A 13923-nucleotide genomic window follows, 5' to 3' on the forward strand; every position below is an offset into this window, starting at 1 on the left:
AGATAATATTTTCATAAAATGGTTAAGCGTCTGCCTTCAGCTCAGGTCATGATCCCAGGGTCCTGGGATCCAGCCCCACGTGGGGCTCCTGGCTCAGTGGGGAGCCTGCTTCTCCCTCTGCCTCTCTCCCTGCTTATGCTCTCTCTGTGTCTCAAATGAATAAATAAAATCTTTAAAAAAAAAAAGAAATCCAAACAATAAGTCCCTTTTGTATCTTTTGGTCACCACCCAATGCCACTTTCCTCTCCCGAGATAACCAGTGTTAACTGGTTGTTACATAGCCTTCCATTCCTTTTCTGTACTGATACATAAATATGTCTTTATATGTTACATATGATTTTCACATTAATACATGATATCACACTGTACATATTTGCTTAATTTTCACTTAAAATGCTTATAGAGAGCTCTTTAATCTATGTTTTACTCCCACCCCTTCATCTAATTTAAGTTCCTCATTTTGCAGAAGTGGAAACCTAAGTCTAAAGTAGTAAAATGATTTTTCTAAGGCCAGAGTAGGGACCAGAGCCCAGCCAGTATTTTTAAAATCAAACAAAAATCAATTGTTATTTAGTGAACAGAGTTTGCAGAAAGTGAAAGGGGAAAAATCCACTCAGATCCAATCTCTCTAATAGTTAAACTTATTTTTTCCCTCAGTTTAGCTTGTTTCTGACTGTATGCAGAACTCCTTTTTTTTACATAGTTGTAATCAAACCACAAATTCGACTGGTGTTCACTTTTTCACTTATGGTTAATCAGATGTTCATGTTACTATGAAGTTGACTAGTTAACTGGCAATGAATGGTGATCTAATATTTGATCGAATAGTCAAGTCCTCTTCCCACTAAACTAAGCTCTTCCCACTCTACTGAACCCTTTCCTCTCATCCCTCAAGTTCCCACTACTCGCTTCACCTTCCCCTAGATCCTGGATCGTGTCCATTCTCATCCCCGTCAAAGTCATTTCTCAACTCAAAGAGCTCCCCCATCTCCACGCTGGGTCTCCAGGGGTATCTTACTTTCCTGGACAGGGGTCGCCTCGGGGGTTCCGAGGTTCCCAAGAGGAGGCTTCACCTGTCAGGCCCCGGAAGTCCAGGAAATGAGGGTCGCTGTTGGCCACGCCCCAGGGCTCTGTTTGGGAACCCCCAGAATTTATTGGAGTAGAGAGATTGCAGGGGTCATGGTGGGGTCAGGGCGAGAGGGCCGGCCAACCTTCTTCACGTGACCCTGTTTCCCCCGGGGAGGAGTTCGTTTTCCCACCACAGGGGGCGCTGGGGCCGGGGGCCGAGGGGCGAGGGGCTAGGGGCCGCCTCCCTCCCTTCCCGGGTACTTCTGGGCGTCGCTCTTGGGCCTGGGAGGTGACGCCATCTGCCCGCGACGGGGGCGGAACGCACTTGACGCCATCTCCGGGCGCCCGGCGTGGGGGGGCGCTGGGTGTGGGGCGGCTCCGGGGCCGGGGATGGCGGCGGCCGCGGTCGCGGCGGCTCCGGGACGAGCGGGAGGAGCCCGAGGAGCGCCGTGAGATGGGCCGGTGAGTGTCGCCGGGAGTGCGGGCCGCTGGGCCGGCCTCACTAAGGCCAATAGGGCCTGGGCTCGCAGCTTAGGAGGAAGTGGCCCCTTGGAGCCCATTGCCCCGCCGGACCGGGGCCCGAGAACCGCAGACGGGGAGAGCGAAAGAGGCCGCGCCTAGAGTCCCGCGCGCTTTTCTCCGGCCCGGCCCAGAAGGCGGCCTCAGGCCCCGGCGCCCCCGCGGCTGTGTCCTGGCGGGCCGGGGTGTCCGAGTCTTCGGGGCGGGAAGGGGCCCCCAAACAAGGAAGCATCGTCTGCGGGGCCTTGTCCCTGTCCCTCTGCTTCAGGGATCGACTCCCCACCCCTAAACGTTAAATTCCCAATTTCGGGCCCTACCCTTGTTGAAGCAAGGATTGCAGGATCACGGGAAGCCATAACCCGTAGTCTCTTCCAAGCGCCACTCTTTTCTGGCGGGCGTACCTCTCGCCCTCACCGAATTTTGGGTTCAATCTCTTGATTCTGGGCTGTGACTAGCAGCGTTGGCAGCTCACCGGAACAGACCCCCTTCCCTGTTAGCTCGGTTAGGGTCACGAGCTGCATCTTCCCTCTGAGAAGTCCTCATCGAGCCCCTCTTGAGGCCGAGGTTTCAGATTCCGAAATGTGTTTTGCGTTGTTGGACCCTGGTGGACAGGCTTGGCTCTTTGTTGTCATTCCCCCAGACCTCTTGCTGCTTTTATTTCTTTTATTCGACTGTGTTTGGCTAACCTAGAGGCAGGTTTTCCTTAAGGTTTTAGTTGCAGGAAGCAAAGATCAATTGGAGATATGACCCCAATTTCTCTTGCAAACGAGGGAGAAAGCTAATTGCCTTTCAGTTACTGGAACTGCTGGCGAAGAAGGGATGCAAGACTCGTGCCCACTGTGTAATTTGTGTTTATGGAACTGAATTTTTCTTTCCCCCTTGTTTTCCTGTCTCATCGTCTTTTCTTGTACATACACACCTTGCCAATCTTAAGAGATAAATGTTGCTTCAGTTTGGTTAGAGGCTTGCAGTTCTGTAGGACTTGGACAGGAAAGTGGATAGTTTCTCAGAGTACTGGTTAGTACTGCTTTATCTGTTGTCAGAGATTAAGGATCCATTCTTCAGTGTTTGATGTTCCTGGCATGTGTAGATTCAGATATTGATAATTTAGTGTGAGCTTTGTTTCCCCATTGTTAATAGCTACATGAAGACCCAGGCAGTATTTTCATTTTCTGTCACACCTGATTCAACACTTGGTACGAAGTTGTCACTCAGAAAATTTTACACTCACACACAGGATCCTATTTTTTTACCCTGAAAATCTGTTAATAAGGCTTCCCCTTGAGTGACTCCCCCTTGACCTCTTTTTCTGCCCCAGAAACATAAATAATTGTTCTTTTTCCTCTAGTGCCACTTTTCTCATTTAAATAACCTCCATATCTGTGTTTTCATCAGCCCTGAATAAAGGTGAAATCCATGTAGTTGATTTTTCCAGCTTCCCATTGTTCACATGGGAATAATGTTGAATCTTCCATTTTTAGTTGCACATTTACCTGAAATTGGGATTGGAAGTAAATTTAACCTTTGGGGAATAAGTACAGGTAGAGAATGAAGAATATGATGTTAAGGAAAACAATGCAATTTGACACACATTGAAAATTTTTTTCAGGGATGTCTTTCTACAAATTAGAGCTTAAGAGATAGCTGTTTCTCTATTCAAATGCCAAAAACTCGATAAATGTGCTGGTACCTCTGGAGCAGAACATGAGGCAGGCACTCATGGACTTTAATGTTTTTGTGGCTTTAGAATTACCTTGATGACCCTGGGGAAGTGAGAGGCTAGACTCCTGCTTACTTTATTCCTATTTCTGTCTTCTAGGCTCCCAAGGCAGTGGGGAGGACACTGCTTCTTACTGCAGCTGCTCAGAGGCACTACTGGAAGCTCAGGTAATAAAGGGAAATTTGGATACCTTGTTGCCAAAAAAACCATCTGGGATTCAAAAGTGGAAAAACAGAACAGTCTAATATCCAGATCCAAAGACCTGGAGCCTTGATTGGAAGAAATAGGTGACAAGGTTCATGCATTGAAATGCTCAGACGAAAAGGGCACTTTATGACAATGGACAGAAGCATGTATGAGAGGTGACAGCAAGAGAAAGGAGGGAGAGAACTTTCTTATGAATCATAGAGACCCAGACAGGTTTGGAGGAATGGAACCAGAATTTAGGAAGTGGTGCCTAGAGCAGACCTACAGTGGAAAAGGAACCATTGGCAAAAGAAAGAGAATGAATGAAGAAAGTCCATTGAAGATGGTTAATGAGAAGAAAAGAAGTCTTTCCAGACTAGTGGGGGACGTCTGTGTGTGGTCAGAAGAGTTTTGTTGCTCTTTAGGGAAGAGGAGAAACAGATACATTATAGAACACACTAGTACAGCCACTTTCCGCATAGGGCCCAAGTTTGAATGTAGTATCTCATGGGGCAAAGAAGATGCTATTTTTCAGTGGCACCCGGGTCTTTGAGGTAGTGGTGATACGAGGCAAAGGAGGATGAGAGTTTAACCAGGCCTGGGGTGGGGGGATGGGGAAAGGTGAGATCATAACCCAAATTGGGCTGGGGAAAGGAAGCAAGGATGAGGTCATATGTTGGAAAGAAGATAGCACGGTAATCTTTGGTGACCAAAGGAGAAGCTTAGGAAAAAGAACCAGCAGCAACAACCATTTGGTCAGATCTTTTAGGGGAGAAGGCTGGGAAGAGTCAAGGTCCCCATCAGAGGCACGCCTGATCATGAAGCTGTTGGTCTCTCTCGGGTTGTAGAGCCCACAGGTTGTTTACGCGTTGGTGAATGTTTGTAGCTCTCTTTGGTTTCCCTGACTGTTTCTTTCACGTCCTGGGCTGGATGAATGAGGGAAGGGTAGCGTCCTTGTTTGCCCCTTTCTCATGCCTTTTTTCCCCAGCAGTCCCCTTTGTTGCATCTTCCTCCATGGGCACAGTTTCTGCTACTTCCTTTGACTTGGTTTGCCCCTAGGTTACTTTTCTTTGCTTCTGATTTGTTCCCTAGCAGATGTGGGCGCCCCCACCAGCAGCAGAGAGGGGTGCAGGGGAGCCACAGAGAAGCCCCTTCTGATGTCCCAAGGAGCAAGCCGACCCCTTCCAGGCTCCAGGAACACCACAAAGCAATATGAAACCTGTTCATGAGAGGAGTCAGGAATGCCTTCCACCAAAGAAACGAGACCTCCCCGTGACCAGCGAGGATATGGGGAGAACTACCAGCTGCTCAACTAACCACACACCCTCCAGTGATGCCTCTGAATGGTCCCGGGGGGTTGTGGTGGCTGGGCAGAGCCAGGCAGGAGCCAGAGTCAGCCTGGGGGGTGATGGAGCTGAGGCCATCACTGGTCTGACGGTGGACCAGTATGGTATGCTGTATAAGGTGGCTGTGCCACCTGCTACCTTCTCCCCAACTGGCCTCCCATCTGTGGTGAACATGAGCCCCTTGCCCCCCACATTTAATGTAGCGTCTTCACTGATTCAACATCCAGGAATCCACTATCCCCCAATCCACTATGCTCAACTCCCGTCCACCTCTCTGCAGTTTATCGGGTCTCCTTATAGCCTGCCCTATGCTGTGCCACCTAATTTCCTACCAAGTCCCCTCCTTTCTCCTTCTGCCAACCTCACCACCTCTCACCTTCCACACTTTGTGCCATATGCCTCACTCCTGGCAGAAGGAGCCACGCCCCCTCCCCAGGCTTCATCCCCAGCCCACTCATTCAACAAAGCCCCTTCTGCCACCTCCCCACCTGGGCAGTTGCCACACTCGAGTACTCAGCCACTGGACCTTGCTCCAGGTCGGATGCCCATTTATTATCAGATGTCCAGGCTACCTGCTGGGTACACTCTGCATGAAACCCCTCCAGCAGGTGCCAGCCCAATTCTTACCCCTCAGGAGGGCCAGTCTGCTCTGGAAGCAGCCGCTGCCAACGGACAGAGACAGCGAGAACGAAATTTAGTAAGACGGGAAAGCGAAGCCCTCGACTCCCCCAACAGCAAGAGTGAAGGCCAGGGACTGGTGCCAGTGGTAGAATGTGTGGTGGATGGACAGTTGTTTTCAGGTTCTCAGACTGCACGGGTAGAGGTGGCAGTGCCGGCACACCGAGGGACCCCAGACACCGACCTTGAGGTCCAGCGGGTGGTTGGCGCTTTAGCTTCTCAGGACTATCGTGTGGTGACAGCTCAGAGGAAGGATGAGCCCAGCCCCCTCAACCTGTCGCATCATACCCCTGACCATCAGGGTGAGGGGCGAGGGTCAGCCAGGAACCCAGCAGAGATGGCCGAGAAAAATCAGGCCCGAGGGTTCTACCCTCAATCCCATCAGGAACTGGTGAAACATAGACCTTTACCCAAAGCAATGGTTGTAGCTAATGGCAACCTGGTGCCCACTGGAACTGACCCAGGTCTGCTGTCCATGGGCTCGGAGATCCTGGTGGCATCAAGTTTGGACATGCAGGCCAGAGCCACCTTCCCAGATAAGGAGCCAACGCCACCCCCCATTACCTCCTCCCACTTGCCCTCCCATTTCATGAAAGGCGCCATCATCCAGCTGGCTACAGGGGAGCTGAAGCGGGTGGAGGACCTCCAGACCCAGGACTTTGTGCGCAGTGCCGAAGTGAGCGGGGGCCTGAAGATTGACTCTAGCACGGTCGTGGACATTCAGGAGAGCCAGTGGCCTGGATTTGTCATGCTGCATTTTGTGGTTGGTGAGCAGCAGAGCAAAGTGAGCATCGAGGTGCCCCCCGAGCACCCCTTCTTTGTGTATGGCCAGGGCTGGTCCTCCTGCAGCCCTGGGCGGACTGCACAGCTCTTCTCTTTGCCCTGCCATCGGCTGCAGGTGGGAGATGTCTGCATCTCTATCAGTTTACAGAGCTTGAACAGTAACTCAGTTTCTCAGGCTAGCTGTGCTCCCCCAGGCCAGCTGGGTCCCCCCCGAGAAAGGCCTGAGAGGACAGTCTTGGGACCCCGAGAGCAATGTGACAGTGAGGGGAAGAGCCAGCCATCAGGTGAGGGCTCCCAAATGGTAGAGGCCTCGCAGCCGGAGCCTGGTGCTCAGGCCTGCTGGCCAGCCCCAAGCTTCCAAAGATACAGCATGCAAGGGGAGGAGGCACGGGCTGCACTGCTCCGTCCCTCTTTCATTCCGCAGGAGGTAAAACTGTCCATCGAAGGGCGTTCCAATGCAGGAAAATGAACCTCTCTCCCAGACCAGGACTGGGGCTTTACCCCAGAGCTGGGCCTCACCGTGAGCAGGCAGAGGATTTGCACATGCCGAGCAGGGAATGGCTCTCTTGGCAGTGAGATTGGGGGGAAAGAGGAGGCATAAAGGCAGCCTCCCAAGGCAGGGTCTGTTGCTCATTACCCCATGGCATCCTTTCAGGACAGCCCCAGAGGGTGCTGTGATGGGGGAGCAGCAGGCCTGAGCCAAGGAAGGATGGGGGTGCACACAGGATAAGAAACATTCCAAATATCAGGGCCTCCCTGTTCTTTCCTCCCCATCCCTAGCTCCTGCAAGGGGAAAGTCGGGCTTTGGGGGCAGGTGGCAGAGGGAGGGAGCAAAGAAAGAGCCAAAAATGATGATCCACAGCTTATAGTAGCAGTTCAACTGTCTGAAGTTTTTTTCCTTTCTTTTTTGTGGTGGGAGGGCAGGAAGCCCCATGATCGGGATTAAGAGGGTTCCCACCCAGAACTCTTCTTTTGAGAGCTGTGCACTTTAAAGGGTGATTTTGTTACAGATGTCTGTGGGTTTGTGGGGGAGGAGCACTCATCTACAGGACTCTGCTTGATCCTGTGCTTCATTCAGCCCTTTCCCATCTCCCCACCGTTCCTCCCACAAGGCTTCTAGCACTGGGAGAAAGAGAAGCCCCTCCAGGGTTCAGAGTGAAGTACTGCGTTGGCGGGACCCAGTCAGGGGACTTTGGGAGAAAGACCTGATGGCCAGGTGACTGGTCTCTAGGCAGGGCTTCTGGAAAGGTAGCTGACTTAACAGAGCTCCTTGTACCCAGCATGCCAGACCTACTTCGAAATCGTACCGAATTTCTAGTTGGTAATGGTGACTTTTGAAAGAACCAGTGGACCTTTGTCCCCAGTCCCCTACTCTCCTCCTCTGTCTATGTTGTGCCTAAGTGCCTGCGCTGCCCCCACCCTTCTGCCCTGTCCTCAGCATGGTGTCTTGACCTGGGCCTGATTTGTAGCTGCACTGTCTTTCCCCTTCTGCAAAATTGTTTTTGTCCACTCTGACCAAGACCTCTAGTTTTTGGTGTGGAGGGATCTCTCTGATTTCCTCTATCACTTATATTCCCTGTTTTTCAAAACTCATACAGAAAGAATCATGTCCTCTCCTCTTCTGCAGCTGAAGAGCTTGGTAGAGAAGCAAGAAGGGAACTGTGCCCTGGGTCAGGGCAAATACACCTGGCTGGGCAGTGCCCGTCCTCGTGTTTTACACAGCCCCTCCCATCTTATTCCACTTCCGATCAGCATTCAGGCTTCTCCCAGCCATCCCCTCCCGTAGCCCACTCTAAGGTTCTGGGATAGTCTTGATAAGTTTCCCGTCCCTGAAGTCTCCTAGATCTCATTTTGTGGTGGATTGTTCCTCTGCAAAGAGCATTCTCAATCTTAGTTGCATTTGCCCCCCCTTGTGTCTTAAGCTCACGTTTTCACAACTTTTAGCATAAGCTTGGACTATGGGTTTCCACTGGGTATTGAGAATTAGGCTCCCCCACCAGCTTTCAGGTGGGTGGGTGGGTTTTTTGTGTGTTTTTCAGGGGTCTTCAGACTCTTGAAGCAACTCAGGGTATTGTCCACTCAGCTCTCTGATGAGGCTTCTCCCAGTGTATGATCCTGGCATTTCGTTTAGAAATGTACCTGGACTGGCCGAGGCCTTGCCTGTCATCAGGAGTCCCAAACCTCTGAGGTCTGATCTCTGCTCTGTCGAGGACTTCAGGCAAGTCTTGTGACCTCTCGCTCTTTCACTTCCTCCCCAGCTGCCAAATGGGGATAAATAATCTTACCTACCTCCTGGGGGGAGGGGGAGTTCTGAGAATGGAGTCATTCTTAGTGTTCAGGTGCTAAAGGTTGTTCTCCTGGGGGAACAAAGTGACTGAGACCGGCTTGTTTGCTACAAGCCCTACACGCCACTGTTTCATTCCTAGAGAGTAGTCAGTCAGGTTTTAGAGGCCCATCCAAAGGAAGCTACTGACCTGACTGTGAGTACTTAAGTCTCCGGGTCACCTCAGAACCAAACACCAACTCTGGTGAACACTCAACCTTGGATGCGTTTGGGATCCTCACCTTTCCCTTCTCTGTCCCCCATTTTCTCTGAATGCTGCTTTCTCTGGCTTGTTTCCTACAGAGGGGGCCGATGGGGCTAAGTCTTGAGGAACCCTCTCCGATGACAGCCCTGGGAGAAGGCCTCATCTCTGGCTGTTCTGTGATCAGCTCATTCCTAGGGATTATTGTTTGCACGGGTTTCTCAGAAACCTCCTTCCTCATAGGAAGGCTCACCAACTGAAGACAGTGGCATGCACACAGTAGACACTCAAGAGGTGTCCACCAAGGACACGAGTTAAGCTTCCTCCTGCTGGGAGCAAACTTCTGTCCAACCAGATACAGTAGTTGAAACCAAGTGACCCTCCACTTCCCAGCCTGGTAATTTCCACTTAATCCTGGAAAGAGAACATCATGTGCACGTTGGCAGGTTGGGCCCTGACTTTTCTGCTGCTATTCCTCTTCTGTCTCTTGCCCGTGAAGGAATAGCTGCAGCTCTTCTAGTACCATGCCATGTGTACGTAATCTATGAATGCTCCATTTGTGAAGCTGCAGAGGTGTCTTTTGTAAAGTATGGGCTCCCAGGAACTGAAGCTCTGTGCTCTCAATCTTGGTCAGAGCTGTGGCGTTCTGCTTGTCTTTTCCCTCCGGTTCAGTCTTTTCTTCCAGGTATGAGAAATGAGAGGGGCCTCTGGTGGTCTGTTCTTCCTTAAAGGAATTTCCTAAGTTGGCAAGAGACCGAAGAGTGGTTTTGAGATAGTGAGCATTTTAGTGGGAAGCTGTCAGCTTTTTGGGAAATGGGCAATTGAAGAAGGCCAGCGCCGCTCCCTTGTCAGTGGTAGGAAATTCCCAGAGTTTAGGAATAGAAAGGAGGACCGCTAACTCTGGCACTAACCAGGAATGCCTACACCAGTTTGGGAGTAGAGTGATCAGGTAAGGGATGGGTAATGCATCCAAGTCTTGGATCATCGTTCCTCTCAAGATGTATATGGTGTACATGGTGGGGGCGCATGGAGGGTGGTGGCATGGGGGAAGGGGATTCAGAGCTGAATACTTATATCCAAGGGGAGGGGCTCTAGCAGATCTGGACTGACCCTTCTGCAGTCTTGGTCCCAGTCAGTCATAACACCAAGGGCTTTGCTCTGTGCTGCTTTGCCACTGCTGCTGTCTGCTCACTGTCCTGCCTGCTGCCCTTGTAGCGCCCTGCCCTTCCCTGTCTGACCATATGGAGGAAATCCAGGCATCCTGTCCATTCTTACTGTGCAACTCTTACTTTATAGCAAAGTCACGTTGAATAGGGATAGTATGAAATGCTGCTGGTGGGCTGGTGAACCCAAAGGGATGTGGCTTCAGTGCTTGTTGGGAGCCCTTAGGCTCCAAATATCTGACTGTCTTGAGGGAGAAGCAAACAGGTCTTAGTGGGCGTTTTCTATGTATTAATTGCTTTCCTTTGTGGTATCGTATATCCTGTTTTTAAAAAATAAATGATGGGGAACCAGGTTAGGGCCTTTGCCAGCATCCTAGGGAGGGTCATCTAGCTCTAGTTATGTGGATTCTGGGACTGAAGAGGGTTTGAAGTTTGACCGAAATAGCCCCTCAGTGGGGTTTAGTTTTATTTTTACCAGTGGACATCATAGGAGATAAACAGGGTGGTGGTATGATTTAAACCTGCAACATGCATGCACATTGGAGAGTTGAATGATCACACTGGAGGTGAAGGGTGGACATGGGCTGACTGGGAAAGGGCCTGGGTCCTTTGGAGTAAAGATACCTGATTAAATTGGCCATGGAGATTAGGTCACAGTTTTAAGAGCGAGGTAAATTGGGTGGAGGCCAAGTTTTAGGGAGACTTCCTGGCCTCCTAGGGCTAAGTTTACTAAACCACACTGAAGCTACAATACTTTCCAGATGGGAAAAAGTGTACACTACAGTTGAAGAGCTGGACTGTGCAAGGTTGGATGTTGACCAGGAACCTATTAGCCCTTTGCTGGGAAGCCTGCACCGTCCAGCTTCCCTGGGCTAGAGAAGGCCTCCCACATTATGCAATAATAAAATAAGCATCTGGGTCTTTGCAGCCATCAGTTGCTCTTTCAACTCTAGGGTCCATCTTTGGGCCAGAAGCCTGCTCTGGGCCTAGGATGACACTGGCCCTCGAGATGCTAGAGTCGACTGCACTCTCTCCTTACCTGCAGACTATGCACAGTGCCTGGGGTGGAAGGAGAGGTGGTGCGGTTTGCCCTGCTGAGCCTCCCCAGCAGGAACAGTAGTAATAAATGCACTTTTCACACTAAGGTTTCTTTATTAGTTCTCCCGTTAAGCCTAGATCCTCCCCCAGTAGGTTGCAAACTCAAAGTCTGTGTGATCCCAAAGCCATTCTACTGCAAATGCCCAGCAGTGAAGATGGCCTCAAATTGGGTTCCTGTCTACAGTGTGTGTATGGCAGCAGCCCATGTGCCTTTACCTATTGTCAAACTTGCAAGCATTTATTTCTGTCTTTATGACTGTCACGGGGACTGAGGTTCTTCAGAGAGCGAGCTGGTGACACCGTGGTTTTACACCCACTCCCTGGACAGGGAGTTTGCACGTGGTTGTGAGTTGTGAGTGGTTAGTGCATTGCTGGCAGGGTTCATCCCTCACTTGCTTGATACTCACACTCGAGAGAATATAGATTGTGCTGGGAAGAGACTGTACCCGTGGCAAACTTGAAGTATTAAAATAAGGCTGTCCCCTACAACCTTCCTAGTCACACAGGATCCCCGTAGCCAAAACAGTATATGTTCCAGCTGCAGAGAGCAGACTGCTCTCAGCTTGCACAGCACCTTAGGGGAGGGAAGAATATATGGATAGGGAATGGGGTGGAGAAAGAAAAGTTGGGAATGTTGCCATCAGGTGGCTTTAGGGTCCTGAGGAGTAAAGAAGGACGGCACTGGGGAGGTCTGGATGGATCTGATTTGTGTAGGAGTTCCCTGTAGATAAATTACTGATCCCCCAACTACTATCCCCAGTATGTAATGGCTGAATTAATATGTAATCAACTGCATTGTATCTAAAGCCTTAGAACTAGTCAGGTGCTCCCCCCACCCAGTACCATTTCTTACCCTCTAATCCTACCTGATCTTTAACAAAGCATTAATAATTCTAAGGATAATCTCTATTTTGTTGTGCTTTTTTGTAACTGTTTTAAATAAATCAATTTGTACTGTATATTTGTACTTTTGTGAGATCCTTTTTGCTGTTTTACCATTTTAAGTCTCTGTACTTGGCTACACACAGATTGTATTTTTATTGTTAATGCTCTTCTTATGGATACCTGCATTTAACTTGTGGACTATGTAAACACAATATATATCAATATCTATATATCTATATATCTATCTATATAAACTACTAGCTTTTCCTTTTGGTGTTTGCGCCTTCTTCTTATCCCAGCCTTAGATGGTGGCTGTTGGGTGGGGGATAGAAGGCCTTCATGGGAGAGCTTGTAATGGCTAATAGTGCCCATCTTTATGTGGTGGGCTCTGGGCAGATCTGCAGTTCTGGTGGTGTGTATTTCAGTGACCCAGAAGTCTACCTGTAGACTTAGATACTAGTACAATCAATCACAAGGACTTGTAGATGATGTCCTCACTGCTGGCCTTTTCTCCAATTCTTTTCTTTCCCCAAGAATGCTTCCAGAAATTGCTGGAATACATCAGCTACAATCATAGCTACTGCTTCTAAACTAGAAAGCTTGCCAGTAGTAAGAGGTGAAACACTCAGATACAGGACTGTGACTCAGATATATTTATTGAGCACTTACTAGGTGCCACAAACCATCCTGTTACATATATTAATAATTATATTAATACGTTTATATATATATGTATATTAATAGTCATTTGTTGCTTATACTATTATTTCCATATTGTGTTTGGGGAAACCAAGACAGGTTAAGTAACTTGCCCAAAGTTAGTTTTTAAATGGCAGTGCAGCATTTTAAATCTAGGCATTGGGCTCCTGAGTTTGTATTAACTCCTAGTTTGCTAGGGAAAATTAAATGAGATAATCCATGTAAAGTGCTCAGAATAATCTTTGACACATAGTGAGTGCTCAACAGTTTTGAGGCATCTCAAGTAGGACTTCAGTATGGAGATCTGTGAGAGACAGACATTTGACGCAATTAAGTACTTTCCTTCAAATGTCCAGTACTTTGGAATAAGCTTATTAAAATTTTTGTATTCCCAGAACAGAAATATTTCAGCCTGCCTGGTAGGAATTAACCCTAGTTTGGTGGTGGGGAGGGGGTCAGTTAACACTATTAAATAGCCTTAAACCTATGGAGGTCGGGGAGGAGTCCAGGTTTCCTTGTTATGATATTGGAAGAGGTCCACATTCCTGGCATAGTTATTTCTCTGGCTACAACTTAACTAGGGCACTTCCTTCTGGACCTCAAGATCTATAATTATCTAAACTGTACACAACCTTTGGTGCAGGCTAAGGAAAGTTCTGTACTTGTTCTGTACCATCACAGACACTTTTTAGAAATGACCTCAGCTCTTGTCTCCTCCTTGGTTTGGCAGACATACAAACTGGTCATTTTGCTCTGGCTTTGACCACTGTCAACTTGAGCTCTCATCTCACCTTAATTCTGGGTTTTTCTCAATGGGTGTTAACCTACCTTGGCTCTGGGACATAAATAAGACGGATCATCTCTTCTTTCAAACAAGAGTTCCTTGGTGCTATAGACCTTAATATTAGAGCTATTTCTATGAACATATTCCTAAATGAAGGTGACTGCTGTCTAGGATAGAATTTTTAAAGTCTGGCAACTAAAATCTGCTGGGAAAAGTAGCCAATACCTAAGCCTAAATACTGCATCTCTTTAGAAAATGCCAGTTAGGAGGAAAGGCGTCTACTGAATTTGGAAAAGGTAAGCTAGGTTTAAGTGGCCTTTGGGACCATAGATGATCTTCGTTAGGGTTGTGGGAATGGACCCACAAAGTCAGCATCGGTTCTTTCTTTAATGTCATGCCTCATCAACTTGTAAAGGCCCAAACAAGGGATCTCTGGGTCACCTAAACTGAGGAGCACCCTCCCCTCAGA

At 48.9% G+C, this 13923-nt stretch overlaps 1 protein-coding gene across 2 annotated transcripts; it reads left to right on the plus strand.

Moving 5' to 3' along the window:
• Positions 1–1380: 1380 nt before the first annotated feature.
• On the plus strand, positions 1381–12238 carry ATXN1L (ataxin 1 like). Of its 2 annotated transcripts, none has more exons than XM_027618550.2 (3): positions 1381–1530; positions 3407–3474; positions 4586–12238. In XM_027618550.2, exon 3 carries the CDS (start codon positions 4706–4708, stop codon positions 6767–6769), a length of 2064 nt encoding a protein of 687 aa, XP_027474351.1. In that variant the 5' UTR covers positions 1381–1530; positions 3407–3474; positions 4586–4705; the 3' UTR covers positions 6770–12238. The 2 variants fall into 2 exon arrangements, with proteins under 2 accessions (XP_027474351.1, XP_027474350.1); XM_027618549.2 differs by having other exon boundaries at positions 4589–12238.
• The last annotated feature ends 1685 nt before the right edge of the window (positions 12239–13923 follow it).

Source organism: Zalophus californianus, chromosome 17, assembly GCF_009762305.2.
Source record: "Zalophus californianus isolate mZalCal1 chromosome 17, mZalCal1.pri.v2, whole genome shotgun sequence".
In the NCBI taxonomy this organism is placed as follows: Eukaryota; Metazoa; Chordata; class Mammalia; order Carnivora; family Otariidae; genus Zalophus; species Zalophus californianus.

What these genes read in the sequence shown, in the direction of transcription:
- ATXN1L (XM_027618550.2), top strand. Translation starts at nt 4,706, where the DNA reads ATGAAACCTGTTCATGAGAGGAGTCAGGAATGCCTTCCACCAAAGAAA.